The sequence below is a fragment of the Suricata suricatta genome, chromosome 3, assembly GCF_006229205.1.
Source record: "Suricata suricatta isolate VVHF042 chromosome 3, meerkat_22Aug2017_6uvM2_HiC, whole genome shotgun sequence".
NCBI lineage: Eukaryota > Metazoa > Chordata > Mammalia > Carnivora > Herpestidae > Suricata > Suricata suricatta.
Window position 1 is genome coordinate 98,880,117 of NC_043702.1, and position 18,939 is coordinate 98,899,055.

General features: G+C 37.6%; 1 protein-coding gene across 5 annotated transcripts in view; it reads left to right on the top strand.

The window, feature by feature from the left end:
- EPB41L5 (erythrocyte membrane protein band 4.1 like 5) overlaps positions 1-18,939 on the top strand; it is a 122,989-nt gene that overhangs the window by 25,765 nt on the left and 78,285 nt on the right. For all 5 annotated transcript variants that reach the window (XR_003906706.1, XM_029934713.1, XM_029934714.1 and 2 more), the window contains exons 4-13: positions 1,350-1,392; positions 2,579-2,657; positions 3,863-3,907; positions 4,078-4,130; positions 7,074-7,194; positions 7,322-7,409; positions 8,416-8,504; positions 11,213-11,282; positions 16,582-16,751; positions 18,549-18,655. Coding sequence is in view for 4 of the 5 variants with exons in the window: in XM_029934713.1 (XP_029790573.1) it covers positions 1,350-1,392; positions 2,579-2,657; positions 3,863-3,907; positions 4,078-4,130; positions 7,074-7,194; positions 7,322-7,409; positions 8,416-8,504; positions 11,213-11,282; positions 16,582-16,751; positions 18,549-18,655 (865 nt within the window). In the remaining variant the exon portion in view is untranslated. The remainder of the gene's footprint in view (positions 1-1,349; positions 1,393-2,578; positions 2,658-3,862; positions 3,908-4,077; positions 4,131-7,073; positions 7,195-7,321; positions 7,410-8,415; positions 8,505-11,212; positions 11,283-16,581; positions 16,752-18,548; positions 18,656-18,939) is intronic.

The following is an 18,939-nucleotide window of genomic DNA, read 5'->3' on the forward strand; positions in this document are numbered from 1 at the left end:
GATTCAGTTGAAGGGATGTATAAAACTGAACAGTTGCTACCTTGAAATATGCTTAAAAGATGGAAGGTGGCTGGGGTGCTTGGCTGGCTCAGTTGGTGGAACATGCAGCTCTTGATGTTGGCTCCAGGTCGAGTAAGCACCACTTTGGGCCCTTAAGAGAGTACTTAAAAATAAAATTTTGAAGCAAAGATGAGAGATGGCTGACTCAGTAGCCTACACGCTTGGAATCTAGAGAAAATATTGCACAGTACTTAATTGCCTTTTGAAATGTTTCCTGAACATCTTACTTCAATGTGCAGGGGTACTTGGCTCACCCACTGGCAGCTCTCTGAATTTCACTTTTGGATCTGGGGGGAGACTGCAGAGAAGAGGCTAGGCAAATACTTGGCAAGAAAAGCAAACTGTTACAAGACTGTTAACAATGCAGCCTTGTTTACCCTCTCTGCCTGTCTGGATTTCTGGAGCTGGATTCCTTAGCTCTGTGAACTAGTTAGCACAAGAGCCCTCCCTTCTTTTTTTGGATGCTCGGAATTGTAAGCATGTGTAGGGAATACAGCCTTGTATAACTTAGTTGGATGAGTGCATCCTGTTACTGTTAGGACACGGTGGCGTAAAGGGATTAATAGTGAGAAGTGAGCTTGGAATGGTTTATGTGTGGAATTGCTTCTTAAGTCTGTTTGTGTTATGGGCATTTCAGAGTGGGGAGGTTACAGAAATCAGAAAGCTATTGCTTTTGAAACCAGAAGTCTGCTGGTCACAGTGTTAACAGTTTATATTTGTAAAGCAAAGGAGCAAAAAAGATTACTTCATTTAATAGGTGGAGTTAGCTATGAGAAAGATCTAATTTTATTGTGCAGGCTCTTTCAAAGAGTACTACTTCTCAGTAGTATCTGTTTTGTAAAATTTAAATGACACTGTTATTTCCTCTCACGTTTGGTTATGATCTGTTAATAAATCTTACATTTTTATTACAAGAATGAACCAGACACTGGAGTATGAGGATACTTTTCTTCTCATGTTAACAATTTTGAAACGTTTTGTGGGGGTGGGGGTGGGGCAGGAAAGTTAAGGACAGAATTTAAAATACCATCCTTGTTATTGTGAGAGAGTGGAAATGTTTTAAGAAGTTGCATATCTGGTTTTAAGTCTTTTTTTTTTTTTTTGGCTTATGTGTCATAAGCTTGCTGCGGATGCTGGGGAGATCATCCTCTCCCCATTTTCATCTTCACTTTTGTTTTTCATATTCCCTTCTTTTTATCAACAAAAACATGATGAAAACTAACTTTTAAGAATGAAAATGTTGAGTTCTGTCATCTGCTTAACATTTGATTTTTGCTTTTTATTTTCAGCACTGGTTAGATGGTACAAAGAGCATCAAAAAGCAAGTAAAAAGTAAGTGTTGAAAAACTTGTGAACAAAAAGTAAATTTAATTCTATATAGTTATATATCAGAAGCTCTGATTCCTAATCAGTCGTTTTTCAGATGCATTTCTTAGCATCTCTGCTTTTTTTTTTTTTTTTTAATGTTTATTTTTGAGACAGAGCATGAGCAGGGGAGGAGCGGGGGCGGGGGGGGGGGGGAGAGGCGGGATACAGAATCTGAAACAGGCTTCAGGCTCTGCGTTGTCAGCACAGAGCCTGATGCGGGGTTCCAACTCACAAACTGCAAGATCATAACCTGAGCCAAAGTCGGACGCTTAACCAACTGAGCCACCCAGGCGCCCCATCATCTCTGCTTTTTAAAGATAACTTCAATTTGATATACCAATCACCTCTAAGTTATAGAGGGTTAATAGTAATCTAGGTTCAAGTGCTTTGTAATTTATTTCCTGGAGAAAGGCTTGCATCTTGCAAAGGAGATGGAGTTCTCATGAGATGCTTAACTTTTCTTTAGTAATTGTGTTGGACTTTTCCTGCTTGGCATCTGCCCTGTTCTATAAAATATTTTGAGACTTTAAAGCTGTGCTTTTAAAATTTAAGAATGCTGAAATGAAACAATTGACATAAAATGTCAGTATTATTCCTAGTAGTAGAGAAAAATACCAGTGTTCAGTCATAATCCAGCTTGTCCTTTGTAGTAGGAGAGATTTCAGAGCACCTCGACTTTTGTCTTTACAAAATAATGGGACCTCTGAGAGTTAGAGGGGGGAATTTGCCATGAGCAGTTAATAAGCTAGGCATCCTTTAGTCCTTTTAAGAACTACAGTGTGGCAGGCTTTCTAGTGCTGTTAGATTGCATAGTCAAGACTTATATTTGATGCATTTGTCCCTGAACTGTTAGAATTAAATCTAGAGCCATCTATTTTGGGGAGGACAGCTGATTGTGACAGTACTGTATGATGGTACATTTAAAAATCTAGTGATTGATCATTTTGTGTTAGGTGTACTTAAAACCTTTAAATTAAAGGCTTCCATTAAGCCATACACTATTTCGGTGGGGGAAATATTACCACAAAACCTGTTACCTTTTCTCTCTACTTCGATAGATTATTTTTGACAAATTTACTGACTGGGAAATTTTACAGTTTGAATAGTTATATAAAAAATTTAAAGGGCTTTTTTGTTTGTTTTTATACAGTTGGTTCACCCTATTGTCTGCATCTTCGAGTTAAATTTTATTCCTCAGAACCAAATAATCTTCGTGAAGAGCTAACCCGGTAAGACTAGTCTCGAGAGTTGTACAGGGGTGAAGTAGTTTTGGTCAGCTAGGGAAAGATGTTAGAAGATTATGTTTATAATTCTTCCCAGTTAATAAACCACTCATGAAATGGATCTCTTGCCCCTGGTAACAAGACCTCAGACAATAGAATTTCATTTTGGGACAGTGTTTTTAAGTGTAGAATTTTTTCCCTTTGTCAGTTTTCACAATGAAGAGTTGGTTCCCTAGCATTCTCTAAAGATAACTAGTGAGTTCCTTTTTTTAAAGTATCATCAACACATGGATTTTATTTATTTATTTACTTCTGTTTATTTTTGAGAGTGATTGCGAGCAGGGGAGGTTTAGAGAGAGAGGGATAGAGGATCCGAAGCGGGCTGTATGTTGACAGCAGTGAGCCCGACGTAGGTCTTGAACTCACAAACTGTGAGATCATGACCAGAGCTGAAGTCAGATGCTCAGCTGACTGAGCCACTCAGGTACCCCTCAGCGCATGGATTTTAAAGAGGACTGATGTGTTTGAATATGTTACCGCATTATATTTATTGATGTTATGTTGTTGATGTTCAAAATGATCTCTCTTTGGCCATGGGGAGTTTATTCACATTGGCTCCTAACATTCCTTCCCTATTGAAATGCCACTAACTGATGAAAAATACCAAATCCTGACTTGGCTGGAATAGTTTTAAACAAACTTTAAGTAGGTTATATACAATTCTTTCTATTTTGTCTTGCCTCCTTCATATTTATTCACTGATTGTACATGGTAAATCCATGATTCATTCACACTTATTTATTAAGTAAAAATTGAGTTGCTGAGGCCATTTAGAGGGTTTTCTCTTGAACCCTCTACCAATGAGATTATAGCTACTCTCCATAGTTATATATATGCTTGTGTCCTTTCACGTATGAGGTGGTTTGTGTCCTGAGAATAATGTAAAATTAGATCACAGAACTCATTCTCACTAATTTGCTTAAAACCTTTAATCTTAAGCTGACTATACTGTACTCGCCTTATGGACATGCTGCCATTCTCTGGATGGCTTATTGCTTCCCCCCCTTTTTTTCATATTTTTTTCTTTTATAGATTTTATTTCAGGTAAAATTCTGTAATTAAGAATGTTTTGTCTCACATTAGAAGGGTAGGATTATTTTTCATAGTAGATTACTCTATTTAATTAAATTTGTTCCTTTTATTTTTCTTAGGTATTTATTTGTTCTTCAGTTAAAACAAGATATTCTCAGTGGAAAGTGAGTATTAGTTATTTAAGGTAAAGCACGTTTTATTAAGTAGTTGAAAATAATTTTGAAAATAAGTTCATAGTTAATTATGAGAAAGAAATGGTAGGTATTATTTCCATTTATCTTCAGATGAACCTTGCAAAGTTGACTTGTCTAACAAATTTGTGTTTCGGTCTCAGGCTAGAGTGTCCTTTTGATACGGCAGTTCAGTTGGCCGCTTATAATCTGCAAGGTAAGCATTTCGTACGCCGACTGTTAGGAATAAAACATAATTCTTTTTTGTGTGTTTTTAGTTAAGAATTTCAGAAGATTCAAAGTGATGGGCAAGAAAAGTAACACCATTGTTAACTTGTATCAATATCCAACCCTATTACTTTCCTTTGTTTAAGAACATTGGCTTCTTTTTCTTCCCTTTCACTTCATTTGCTCTCTCTTTGTAGCTTCTTTTCAAACCAAACAGCTGTCGACTTGATAATTCACTAAATATTATAAGGGGACCCTCAGCTATTTTTTTATTTGAAAAGAGTGCAGGGATATAGGAGTAGATTTTTGCAGCTTTATTTTTGCTTTCTTTAGTTTTAATCTTTTTTTAAGTTTTATTTATTTATTTTGAGGGAGAGAGAGCATGAGTGTGAGCGAGAGAGGGGCAAAGAGAGAGAGAAAGAGAGAAACTCAGCTCCTCACTGTCCGTGCACAGTCCAGCTCGGGCTCGATGTCAAGAATTGGGAGATCCTGACCTGAGCTGGAATCAGAGTCGGATGTCTAACCACGTGAGCCACCCAGGCACCCCTTACTTTAGTTTTAGTCTTTTTTTTAAAATGTTTTATTTATTTTTGATATAGAGAGAGACAGAGCATGACAAGTGGAGGGGCAGAGAGGGAGAAGGAGACAGAGAACTGGAAGCTGGTTCCAGGCTCTGAGCTAGCTATCAGCACAGAGCCTGACATGGTGCTCGAACCCACGAATGTGAGATCTGACCTGAGCCAAGTTCGGAGGCCTAACCGACTGAGCCACCCAGGCGCCCTAGTTTTATTCTTAAAAACAAATCCATGAAAGAAATACTTAGAGCATATTTAAAAGTTCCTGATGGTTATTTTAACAATGAAGAAAGTGTTTTCCAATAAATGAAATTAATGAAAGAACTTAGAATTTTGTACCTTGTAATACTGATGAAATACTGTTGAGGCCTTTTTTTTGTCTGAAAAATGAACATTTTTCAATTGTGTGGATAATAAAAAGATTAAACTTTTATGTTTTTATGGTAATTCTAATTTTTGCTTATTTTGTGCTTCCACTATTTACAAAGGTATATTTTCCTATTGATAGTAAGATTGGTGACTGGAGGAAATCTGTGTACTTCACAAATTGGTTACTAGTGTAACCTGCCTCCATCCACTGTCCTAATCTGTCTACAAATGAAAATTTGTTTTCCCATCTGCAGAACATCCAACAGATACTAGCTTGAAAATGCTATGCCTCTACCACTGTAATAATCAGAAGTGTGTAACTGCACGCATCTTTTCTTGAAAGCACACCTTTTGTATTTCACAAATTCCTGTGTGAGGCTGAGAATTCTAAAACTTTCATCTCATGAAAAGCTGTCTTTTCATGTTCTTTCTTTGTCTCATTGTGTAAGTTTCATGACATCCAAGATATGTGCTTCTTGAAAATGACTTTACATTTTTGTGTATTTAACAAAACACTATTCAAAGTAGTGCTTACTAAATACTTGTTTTTTTAATGTTTATTTTTGAGAGAGAGAGAGTGTGCAAACGGGGGGGAGGGGGCAGAGAGAGAGGGAGATACAAAATCTGAAGCAGGTTCCAGGCTCTAGCTGTCAGCACAGAGCCCGATATGGGGCTTGAACCCATGAACCATGAGATCATGACCTGAGCTAAAGTTGGACGTTTAACCAACTGAGCCACCCAGGCGTCCCTAAATGCTTATTGCTTGATTCATGCATTGTGGCTTTATTATCTCAAGATCTGTATTTTTTTTTCCTCTACAAAACTAGGTTTTTTAAATAAAAATGGAACTATTTTAGTTTTTAAATGTGAGTAAAATGTTCTTTAAAAGGAAAAATGTCTAAAGTATATAAAATATTAGTCATTTTCTCTTCTTCCCCAAACCCCACAGTTCAGAGATAACCACAGATGGGCACATAATTATTTGTGCCCTGCCCAAATGTTTTCCTACTGCCTCCCTTCCCCAGGTATTTTTTACTAATTTTTTTAGGATTAACTATTTACAATTTCAGGAGGACAGAGACTGTATCTTGTATTGGTGTATGATGTCATGCTCTCTGCACATTAGAGTCTTCTTTTTTTTTAATATTAATTTATTTTTGAGAGAGAGAGAGCGAGAGCGAGCGAGAGAGCGAGCACATGTACAAGCTGAGGAGGGGCAGAGAAGGAGACACAGAATCCGAAATGGGCTCCAGTCTGTGAGCTGTCAGCACAGAACCCAATGAGGGCTCAGTCAACCCCGCAAACCATGAGATCATGACCTGAGCCAAAGTTGGACTTAACTGACTGAGCCACCCAGGCACCTTTCTGCATATTGGATTCTTAACTGGCTAAATATTTTTTTTTAAAGGTTGCTAAATAGTTTTGTTTATTCATTATAAGATCAAAAGGTATTCTAAGGAAGTCTAGAAAGAGGTTTTCAAAAGCTAAGCATTATAAGATATGAAGTAAATGAACAGAAGCACATCTATTTGAAAATACACCCCCAACCACAAGTATATAATCCTGTGAATAGATGTTGACACATTGTAAGTCTAAGCTAGATTTATTTTTGGGAATGATTTGGATGTTATGAATTACTATAGTTTAAGAAAGAACCTTTCTAATCTTAGCAGTTTCTAAAAAATTTAATGTTTATTCATTTTGGGGAGAGAGAGAAAAAGAGAGACAGTCAGTAGAAGAGGAACAGGGACAGAGGGAGACAGAATCTGAAGCAGCACCAGACTCCGAACTGTCAGCACAGAGCCCAAAGCAGGGCTTAAACTCATGAACCATGAGATCATGACCTGTGCTGAAGTCGGACGCTTAACAGACTGAGCCACCCAGGTGCTCCTTAGCAGTTTTTAGTAATAAAATGAATTTTGAAGAAAGATTCAGCAGGAAATAAACTTAATTAACAAAATACAACTTTCTGGAACTTATGTTTGTAGCTGAACTTGGTGACTATGATCTTGCTGAGCATAGTCCTGAACTTGTATCTGAGTTCCGATTCGTGCCCATTCAGACTGAAGAGATGGAGCTGGCTATTTTTGAGAAGTGGAAGGAATACAGGTATTTGACTTTTGATCACACTTTTCTTTAACATCACTGCCATGATTTTGTGCTTCTTTTCTTCTGTTTCTGTCCTTGGTATAGAATTTACATTTATTATTATTTAAAATTGTTTTTTAAATTTCAGAGGTCAAACACCAGCACAAGCTGAAACCAATTACTTGAATAAAGCCAAATGGTTAGAAATGTATGGCGTTGATATGCATGTGGTCAAGGTAAGAACTGTGTTGTGATGAGTTTTAAAACGTTTGTTCTTCTAGATTCAAGGTAACTATGACATTTTTCAGTATGTGGGAGGGCATGGAGGTGGCACATAGGACTGGGGACATTGGAAGGTTGAGATTAAATATGAGAATCTCACATAACATTTCAGTATAAGAAAGAAGAGAAACAACCCAAATCTCCAAAAACCTGTATCTGTGCTCTTAAGGTGTTACTATGTTTTTTAGATTTTTAAACCACTTTTTATTCTTTGCCTTCACATTCATATCATCTTGGATACATAAGCTGAGCAGGTTGTTTAAAAGTTAAAATAATTCAGGAAGCAAAGTTGAAAATTTATAGCTTGAGAAGACTTTGGTAAGCTGTAATACAGTCTGTATATTGATTTAACATTTCTAGTTTAAAAAGCTAAATTTTCTCAGAAAGGCAGTCTTTATAAAGTTTGTTTATTTATTTATTTATTTATTTATTTATTTATTTATTTAGAGAGCCAGTGTGTGTGTGTGCACGTGCGTGCAGGGGAGGGGCAGCAGGCGAGAGAGAGAGAGCATCTCAAGCAGGCTCTGTGCTGTCAGCATAGAACTGACCTCAAGGCTTGAGATCATGACTTGAGTCAAAGTCAGGGGTCAGATATTCAACTCACTGAGCCACCCTGGCGCCCCCAGAAAGGCAGTGTTTTTAAAAATGTGTGATAAGTAGTGAATAAGATCATAGGCAGAATCTGCAGAGAGCTTTCTTTGTCGTGGAAGTTCACCTACGTACCTTCATTGATGACCTACCTTAAGACTGTGGTATTAACAGTGAATTAAATGTATGCGTGAATTTTCCTGGCAATGTTATTTTGGATATTTCTATTTGTTGCAAACACTTTGCATATTAATATTAACCTGTATTTAGTTACTATAATTCAATGTGAAAACAAAATTAAACTGTTGTGTGAAAATGTGAAATCTGTCTTCTGCCAATAAAGTTAACATCTTTTGCTTTTTTTCAAATTAGGCTAGAGATGGGAATGACTATAGTTTGGGACTAACCCCAACAGGAGTCCTTGTTTTTGAAGGAGAGACCAAAATTGGCTTATTTTTTTGGTAAGCAGAGTTAATATTACAGATACTTATCATGTGTATTTATTTACTTGTTTGTTTATTCATTTGTTAAAAAAATTTTTTTTAGTAAAACCATTTCTGTCAAGTTAATACATAAAATAGAGTTTGGAGATCAAATAATTCTGAGAAATTATAAATGAAAATCACCTGTCTCCTGTCCTGCTCCTTACCCATCCTTTGTCCCATCCCCAGAGGTAATTTTTAAAACTCTTCCATCCATTTTTCCATTAGTTTCAAGGTATGTCAGTAAACATCTCTTGATACATATTTTTTATTCCTACATGTGTTGTGTTCACACAGACACTCTCATGTCGTGTAGTTCTTACATCACTGTTTTTAGGACCTCTTGTTTCACAGACAATCACATTACTCCATATTCCCTGGTGTGTACGAGGAAGATATTTATCCCTCTTTATAAGCTGTCTTTCTCTTTTTGGGTCCCAACTTAACTCATAGTTTAAAATTATATTCTCATTTCATATCAAGGATAGATTTTACTTCGATTTTGTAGCCATAATAAAGTTCTTCACATCTTGTATGGTTTGTTCTAAAAGCAGCAAATCAGGAAGTAGTGTTTATAGTGTTATCCGTGTATCAGAGGCAGTGCAGAACCTCACACTGTACCAGTGTCATGTGCACGAGCCCAAGGGCCCCTCGGTCGCTTGCTTCTTCGCAGCACGCCAGGGTTGTTAGCTCAAAGCCCACCAGCACCAAACTCAAATTCTTATATATCCAGTTACTTTACATAGGGCCCAATAAGCAGAGTTTTAATCATTTAGAGCCTTCCTGCTGTGCACGTCCCCCTGTAAACTGTATCTGCCATCTGTTCGTCATAGATGTGTCAAATCCTGTGGCTGTAAAAGACACACACCGCCACTGCCCTTCAGAACTCTCTGGCCTGGAGACTTCCCGCTTGCTGCTGAATGCCATTGCGTGACACCCAGTGCCCCTCTCCGAGTCCCTTCTCACCTACAAGTTCCCTGCTGCCCTCCCCTTCTCTGGGTGTGGCTTCGTGCAGCCAACTCTGGACAGTCCCCGTCAACAACTTCTTTCTTGTGCAGCCCGGTCCAAACACCTGTCAGGAGAGTTTGTTGTACGATAGACCTAGGTCATCGCCCTTTCTTTCTCTTCAGCCTGGAAATACTTGAACTCACAACTGGGATTACATTTTCTTTCTGTACAGGGTTTTGTTTTTCCTGGAGTGTTTGGCTTTCCCCTCAGTCTCTGACACCCCACGCAGTGCTTTAAGTTACCTGCCTTTGTCTTATCCTTACATTCTTTCAGATCTTCAGGCTTGGAGTAAATGATTCTTCTGTTCCAGTTGGAATTGTCTGCTCTTCAGGCTACTCTGCAGCTTTCATGAGTCTTTCCCGCTAAGATCCTGTGTGTCTTCTTCCCATTATTTTCCTCTCTTTGCTTTGGTTTTTTTCTTCTCTCTATCCTCAGGTAACTGCCTAAGAAAAGCAGGGTGTAGGAGATAAATTGAATCCTATAATGCCTTAAAATGGTTTATTCTTCTCTTATGCTTTCTTGGTAATTAGGCTGAGAATAGAATTTTAGGTTTGAAAATTAATTTCCCTCAAAGTTGAAGATAGATTTCATATATTTTTGAATCCAGGCATCCATGCTCAGGACTCGCTGAGACCCTTGAGTAGTACACTTCTTACTTGTCCCCTGATTGGTGAAAGAGGTTTGGGTGGGTATTTATTTGCCCAGTCCTTGAGTGTGAATTCTGTGATACTTCCAGCCTGCCCTGTGGGCAGATGGCACACACTTCTGGCCAGAGAGTGCTGTAGGCAGAGAGTTGAAGAAAGTGTCTTTTGTACCACCTCTGTGGTGGTTGTGAGAATCAGTTGAATTAATTTGTGTAAAACACAAGAGTACCTGACACTTACTAGGCCTTGTGTAAGTATTTGTTACACTTAAGTGCTAGTTCTTCCCCTCCTGCTCTGCCTGGTAGGCTTAGTTACTCACTCACTTACTCTTTTAGTACAGCTCTTGTAAACAAGTGATGTTTTCCAATTATATTTTGTGTAAGTTATACTTAAAAGTTAGCAAGAAGGAGAGTATCATTGTTTTGACATTCACAGTTCGTAGAAGTACAGAGTTCTCCTGTGGTAGGTTGTTGAGGATTTCAGGACAGGTCGGAGACACAGTTGGAAAGGGGGCCATAAAGTGAGGTTTAAAAAAAACTTTTTTTTTTTTTTTTTTTTTTTAGATTAAAGATGTACTTCCTCAAACCAAAATTGATACAGAAAATAAAGTTGAGGGCCTTAATCAAGAATTTATTTTCATTTATGCCTTTAAAAAACCTTTATAGTCTTTCCTATATCCAGTTCCTATGCTGCTGCTCTACACCAGGCCTGGAGAATCTCTTGTACTTAGGCTGGGAATTTATAAAATGTATAAATGGATTTCTTTATCTTCCTTTTTTCTTAACATTTGTACTATCTGATATATATGCAGCATCAGTTTTATTTGAGATATTGCTTTAGAATGCTTTTTTCTGTTATCTGGAATATGTTTTAGAAGCTTTGTGGGCAGTACAGGCTAAGAGGGTAATTGACCCTCTTAGTCCATTTTCAGTTCGTCAGGTAGATGATTGATATGCTGGAAATAACAACAGACATTTTCTTTTAATTTTGAGGACACTTATTTGAAATCTGGTTTTTGTTCTGATATTGTTATAGGCCCAAGATAACCAGATTGGATTTTAAGAAGAATAAATTAACCCTGGTGGTTGTAGAAGATGATGATCAGGTAGGAATTCTATCTTGTTATTTATTTAACAATGACTGTGTTATATGGTAACTCAGGTCTAATTGTTTTTTTTTTGTTTTGTTTTTTTGAGAGAGAAAGAGTGCACGTGCATGTGTGCACACAAGCCGGAGAGGAGCAGGGAGAGAGGGACAGAAGGAGAATCCCAAGCAGGCTCCATGCCCAGCTGGGAGCCCAAGGCAGGGCTTGATCTCACAACCATGAGGTCGTAACCTGAGCCAAAATCAAGAGTTGGTCACTTAATGACTGAGCTGCCCAGGCACCCCTATTATTCTTTAATAAATACTTCTAAGCTAATATTCTTTAATAAAGCTTTCTCAATTAAGGATTACTCCTCTCTTCCCCTCCTTAACTCTAGTTCCCAGTTGGTACACACAACATGAGTGTATCTCAAATGCATTATGCTCTGTCTGTTCCGTCCCAGAAGGAGTAAGAACAGGGCAGGACAGGGAGCACAGAGAGTGAAGGCAAGACAAGCGTTTCTGATCAAGCCTCAGTTTATTGAGAAAATACCCACACCTATATAGGGTTTGAGGCGGGAAGCTGACCTAGGTTGGTTGCTAGGAAACAGGGTCAAGTGATTTTTAGAAAAAAGGGGAAACCGAAACTGCAGTTTCAAGCTCAGAGTCTAAAGGATCTGTAAGAAAGCCCAGACTTGCAGACTGCAGTGCTGGGCAGGGGAGCAATTGACACCACTTAAGCCTAAATGCGGTTGATCTTTTGTTCTTCTGGCTTCTCCAGTCTGGCTGTCTCCAGTCCCTGAATCTGGAATAGCACTTCCCTAGCCAATCTTTGTAATTCAGGGAGCTCCCCTCAGGGAGTGACATATCCTTGCCTGAGGCAGCCGAACATGGCAGCTCCCTACAATGCCAGAAAGAAGCCAGACTCAGAGGGCAATCCTATAATAATAGAACAGATCACTGATTGTTTGGGATTAGGGAGAATGAGGAGGCTTGACTACAAAGGAACAGCAAAGGGAATTTAGGGGCATGAGAGAACTTTTCTATAACCAGCTTTTGGTGGTAGTTGCTAGACTCTAGGCCATTTGTCAAAATTCACAGAATTATGAGTAAATTTTAAAAAGTAATTGTATTCCATACAAAGAAATAAATTGAAAAACATACATACATATAGATGGACTAGATAAAAGCAAGTTAAGCAACTGTATACCCAATGATGTGTGAGAAGGACTGCTTAGCAAAACCTAAAAAAAGATTTCTGAAAATTAGAAGAAACCATGATATTACTAAGTTTTATTACTAAGATACATGCAAAGGATTGCCCTTTCACCCAGCTTAGAAGGGAATTATAGAGACAACAGAGCATTTTAAAAAGAAATCTATTGAGGGAGCACCTGGGTGGCTCAGTTGGTTAAGCGTCTGACTTTAGCTCAGGTCATGATCTCACAGCTTGTGAGTTTGAGCCCCATGTCGGTTCTGTGCTGACAGAGCCTGGAGCCTGCTTTGGATTCTGTGTCTCCCTCTCTCTCTGCCCTTTCCTTGCTCATTCTCTGTCTCTGTCTCTCAAAAATAAATAAACATTAAAAAAAAATCTATTTGGGGGCTTGGTTGGCTCAGTCTGACTTTAGCTCAGGTCATGAACTCATGGTTCATGTGTTTGAGCCCTGCATCGGGCTCTGTGCTGATAGTTCGGAGACTAGAGCCTGCTCCAGATTCTGTGTCTTCCTCTCTCTCTGCCTCTCCCCCAGTCACACTCTGTCTGTCTCTGTCTCTCTCAAAAATAAACATTTAAAAAATTAAAAAAAAAATCTGATGGCATGGAGGATGATCATTATATCATTAACACATGAATTAATGCAGATTTACATGGAGACTTCACATGTAGAAACAACATATTTTACAAAGATTTTCCTTTTTATAGTGATTAAATGATATTTGTATCTAAATCTAAAGGCAGTTCTTCAGAAGTTATAAAATACAATTATATGTGATAGGGAAATATGGTCATAATTTAATTGGTGACCCTTGTTCTCATTTGGACCATAAAATAATTGTGCATCTTACAATTGATGGCATTTTAGATTTGATCTTCTATAATATTACCTTCTTGGATATCTTTTTGAAGGTATTTCTCACACATACAAACACGCGCGCGCAAATGTGTATGTCAGTTCTTTTTTATACAGAAGCCTCTGTGCTTTTAGTGTTCTGTACTAATCCTTTTTAAACTTTACATTGTAACTTTTGGAATCTTTTCCATATGAGTATATAGAATGCTTCTTTATATTGAAAAAGCAGACTAAACTGATTAGTATTCTTTGTGGATGTACCCTAAGTTATTTTTCAACATCTATTCAGTATATGTGTATGATTTTGTACCTTGGCAAATACCTGTAGGATAATTTCCTGGAGGTGGGTTTGCTGGTTCAAATGGTCATGTGCACTTGCCCTGGATAACAGAGATCCTGTCAGGTGTCAAACCTGTTTCTTCAGAGGGAGTGGTCACATTTTTATCTGAAAGGTAAACAGTGAAATTCCATTGTAGGTTTAATTTTTATTTCTGTTATAATGAGTGATCCTGAACATTTTTCATACATTTTGTTATTTATATTTCCTTTTCTCCAAACTCTATTCATATCCTTTGCCCGTTTTGTCACTCTTTCATGACTTATGGAAGGGCTTTTCCTACTTTGACATTCTATGTTTCTCCGTGGTTTTTTTATGTGCTTTTTTTGTTGGCAAATTTTCACTGATGTATATCATACCTTTAGATAAGTATAGTTACAAGTGGGCAGCTTGGTGGATTTTCACAAACACCTATATGACCAGCACCCAGCTGGAGAAAGAGAATACTTCTATAATTAGACACTCCTGTGTCTCCCACCAGGTATAGTCCTCCAAGGATATTCTCCTGTTCTCTCCTGTTTACCACCATGAACTGGTTTTTGTTTATATCTTAAACTTCATCTGAATGAAACCTGACTTACTGTTGCTCTGTGTCTGACTTCTTTTTTTAAATATATTTGTGAGCCTTACCCCTCTTGCAGCTGATTGCTATAGGTTGCTCATTCTTAGTGTCACATAGTATCCATTTTACATGTAGATTATCCATCCTGTTGTTGATGGACAGTTGAGTTGTTTTAGTTTTCGCTACTAAGAGTGCTGCTCTGAGGACTAAGGTATGCCTGTGATTGGTTTTAATGGATACTGCCAAACTGTTTTCAGAAGTGTCTATACAAGTTTGTATTTCCCCTACAATGTAAGAGAGTTCCATTTCTTTTTTGGCTAATGTTTGGTATTCTCTTTTTCCTTGCAGCCATTCTGTTGATAAAGTGGTTTTGTGGTTTTCATTTGCATTCCTCTGATCACTCTTTGTTTAGCACGTAGTTATATATTTATTGAATATTAGGGTGTTCTCTTTTATGACATGCCTGTTCAAGTGTTTTGCTCATTTTTCTCTTGGGTCATGTGCTCTTTTTCCTCACTGAAGTTTTTTATGTGTTGTGGACATCAGTTCTTTGCAGATCTATGTGTTGTAAGTATCTTCTTGGCTTGCCTTTTGACTCCCTGAATAGTATGTTTTGAATAGATTTCAGTTTTAATGCAGTAGAGTTTCTAACTATTTTCCTTTGTGGTATTTTCTGTGTTTTAAAATTTCTGAATCTTTGCCTATATCAAGGTCATGAAATAACTACATATAGTTTATTTTGTCATTTAAGAATATTATATAGTTTAATTTATAAAATATTCAAAGTGTACCGCAAAGTATGAAAAGTCATAAACTTGATACCCATTTTACTCATCCAGATTAACATTTTTGACATTGTTGCTTCAGAATTATCTCTTAGATATAGTAAATTAATGACAGTATATTCAGGGGCATCTGGGTGACTCATTCAGTTAAGCGTCTGACTCTTGATTTCAGCTCAGGTCATGATCTCACAGTTTGTGAGTTAGAACCCTGTGTTGGGGTTCTTTCTCTCCCCATCTCTCTCGCCCCCCGCCCCCACTCTCTCTCTCCCTCTGACCCTCCCCCACTCGTGCTCTCTCAAAATAAATAAACTTAAAAAATAACTATGTATTCAGTACAGTGAGGTATAATCCTCTAGCTACCCATCATTCTTGGAGGGTCATTCTTATATTTCCTTTTTCCAACTACAAACACATCATAATACGTGGTAGGATTGTTTTAAAAATTTACATGAGTCATAGATATTTTTTTTGACAGTTTCCTTAGCTTACCTAAATAGATGTAGCCATGTAGATATTATTCATTCATTTTAACCTATATATTTTGTAATATGAATAAACAATTACATTTATTCATCTCTTATTCATTTATCTTTTTGTATCATTTGAAAAGATATTATTGATAATTTTTTTTACTTTTAGGGTTTTATTGCAATATTTACTATTATGAATGAGACTGTGAAGAAAATCTTTGGGTATACATTTTGGTGTTAAGAAAATTTTTCTCCCTAAAGAGATGATGAAGCTTAATTGTTACAAACTGGTTCTGGAGAACAAATAGGTTCAGATTCTGATTTCCTCTTTGTGACCTTGGGCTTTATTTCTTGAGCTTCAGTTCCTTATCTATGAAATGGAGCTAATGATAATATCTGCTCATTGAATTAATTCATGTGAAACCTTAAGTGCCTATGAATGTTAATTATTATAATTAGATTTCCAGGATCTACATAGGGTTACTGTGACAAAGAATATGCACCGTGTTTTGGTTTTTAATATTTTTATTTCTTTGACAGAGACAGAGCGTGAGCAGGGAAGGAAGGGGCAGAGAAAGAGAGGGAGACACAGAATCTGAAGCAGGTTCCAGGCTGAGCTGTCAGCACACAGCCTGATGTGGGGCTCAGACCCACAGAGTGCGAGATTATGACCTGAGCTGAAGCTAATGCTTAACCAACTGGGCCACCCAGGCGCCCCAAAGCATGTGCACCTTTTTAAGTCTGTTGATATATGTTGCCAGGTCTTGTATGGTCATTTACATTATAACTATATATTTATCCCAAAGTATGGTAAATCTTCATTTTATGTTTCTCTAAGAATTGAGATCACATAAGTAGAAAATTACTCTTAGGAGTAATTTTATATTGGCTGGGAAAGTGGACAGCTCGATTTCAACTCTGCCTTTTTATGTATAGAGAATGTTTTAGTTTCATGGGGCAAACTAGATGCTTTATTATTCTATTTTTGGTATTGCTGTGGTTGTCTTCATAGCTGAGTAACAAAGGACAGGACTGTTTGACCTATTCATTATCCTAATAATTACCTCTCCTTATGTCTTTTTTTTTTTTTTTCTTCAGGGCAAAGAGCAGGAACATACATTCGTCTTCAGATTGGATCATCCAAAAGCATGCAAACATTTATGGAAATGTGCCGTGGAACACCATGCCTTCTTTCGCCTCCGAGGCCCAGTCCAAAAGAGTTCTCATCGATCGGGATTTATTCGACTAGGATCACGATTTAGATATAGGTGGATGTCAATATCTGCTTGCTCTATCTTTCATTCTTCCATAAAGCCAAAAAGTTTAGGCTAACCTCTCATTTTACAGATGTAGAAACCAAGGCATAGAGAAACAAAGTGGCTTCCGGTGTTTCCACTGACTGGAATAAAAGACAAAGTGGAATTGTTATTGGTTGTAATTTCCTTTTTTTTTAAAGTTTATTTTTATTTATTTTGAAAGCTACAGAGAGCAAATGGGGAAGGAGCAAAGAGAAGGGGAGACAGAACCCCAAGCAGGCTCCATGCTGACAGCGCCATTGTAATTTCCTGAGTAGACAGGAAAACATTGTAATGGTATAATGGGTTCTATGTCCCTCTTGACATTTACTTTATATATTAATTAATCCTCCATTTATTTTTTTATTTTTTTATTTTTAAATAGTTTATTGTCAAATTGGTTTCCATATAACACCCAGTGCTCTTCCCCACAAGTGCCCTCCTCCAACACCACCACCTCTTTTCCCCCGTCCCCCTTCCCTTCAACCCTCAGTTCGTTTTCAGTATTCAATAGTCTTTCAAGTTTTGCGTCCCTCTCTCTCCCCAACTTTCTTTCCCTCTTCCCCTCCCCCTGGCCCTCCATTAGGTTTCTTCTGTTCTCCTGTTAGACCTATGAGTGCAAACATATGGTATCTGTCGTCCTCTGCCTGACTTATTTCACTTAGCATGACACCCTCGAGGTCCATCCACCTTCCTACAAATGGCCAGATTTCATTCTTTCTCATTGCCATGTAATACTCCATTGTATATATAAACCACATCTTCTTGATCCATTCATCAGGTGATGGACATTTAGGCTCTTTCCATGATTTGGCTATTGTAGACAGTGCTGCTATGAACATTTGGGGTACATGTGCTCCTATGCATCAGCACTTCTGTATCCCTTGGGTAAATCCCTAGCAGTGCTATTGCTGGATCATAAGGGGGTTCTATTGTTAATCCTCCATTTAAATTCATATAATATGAGTTGTAAGGAGTCTCCATCCATTAGCTGAATACCATATAGAGAAAGGGTGTTGTACTGAGTGTGAAGTGCATCTGGGTAACATTTCTGGTCCTTTATAAAACTGAAGTTATTTTTATAGACTCCTTGTGTGTTGCTCATAAATTAGAAATGTTTTGGTTGACCTGAGAGTAGATTATTATGAGTTTTCAGAATACCATAAGAGTCAGTATGATTTAAAGAAGGAATGGATGCTATCCGTATTGTGGTAAGTTGATTGTGTGGGTGGGATTTATGTGAGTAGAACTCTCTTGTACCTATATTAAAAGTGAGGAGGCATTTTCTTAACAATTTAAATGGAAATCAAAGAGAGTGGGAAAATAGTTTTAAACATTTCTGGAAAATTCTTCTGAAAAATGTATCACTTGAGTTAATTGCGCACTTTACATGAGGTGAGTGAATAAGTAAAAAGGGAAAGATTTATACGATCTGAAGAGAAACCAGAGTATTGAGGTGAGTGAATAAGGAGGGGAGAGGAGTTGCATAAGAATACAGATATTCCAGGGTTACTCAATTTGTTGTTAGGTACATGCATGCTTAAGAAAAAAACAATATAATTTGGAAGTTGCCTATTTCACACAAGCTGAAAGAGTAGAAGAATGATGTGGTGAAGACAGACATCAAGCCTGTTAGTAGTAGTTCCTTCAGGATGAAGTTCGGGATGGTTCTTTTAAGGACAGCCTTAATATAGACTTTTTCTCGTGTGTCTCTCATTACTGGAGTCCTCAAATTCTCTTGTTCTTGTTAATGTGCCTCATTTATTTTAGTGGGAAAACTGAGTATCAGACCACAAAAACCAATAAAGCACGAAGATCAACATCCTTTGAAAGAAGACCCAGCAAACGCTATTCTCGACGAACTCTACAAATGAAAGGTGAGATGCAGTCCTGTTTCAAAGGACATTTCTTCCTTGACAGGCCATTGTGGGCTGGTGTTGTTTATTTGAAAGGAAGTTATCTGAACCTTAAGTTTATTCCAGTCAGCTAAAGTACCCTTGTTCATGAACTTTGGTTATGACAGAATCAGTATAAGAAAATAGAAGGAAAACTTGCTTATGTTGTTGCTGAGATTAAACTTTATGTTGATCCCATTTCAGATGCTATTTTGAGTTTGTGTTCAGTTTTTGTTTATTTAACTATCTGAGTTCTGCAGAATAGT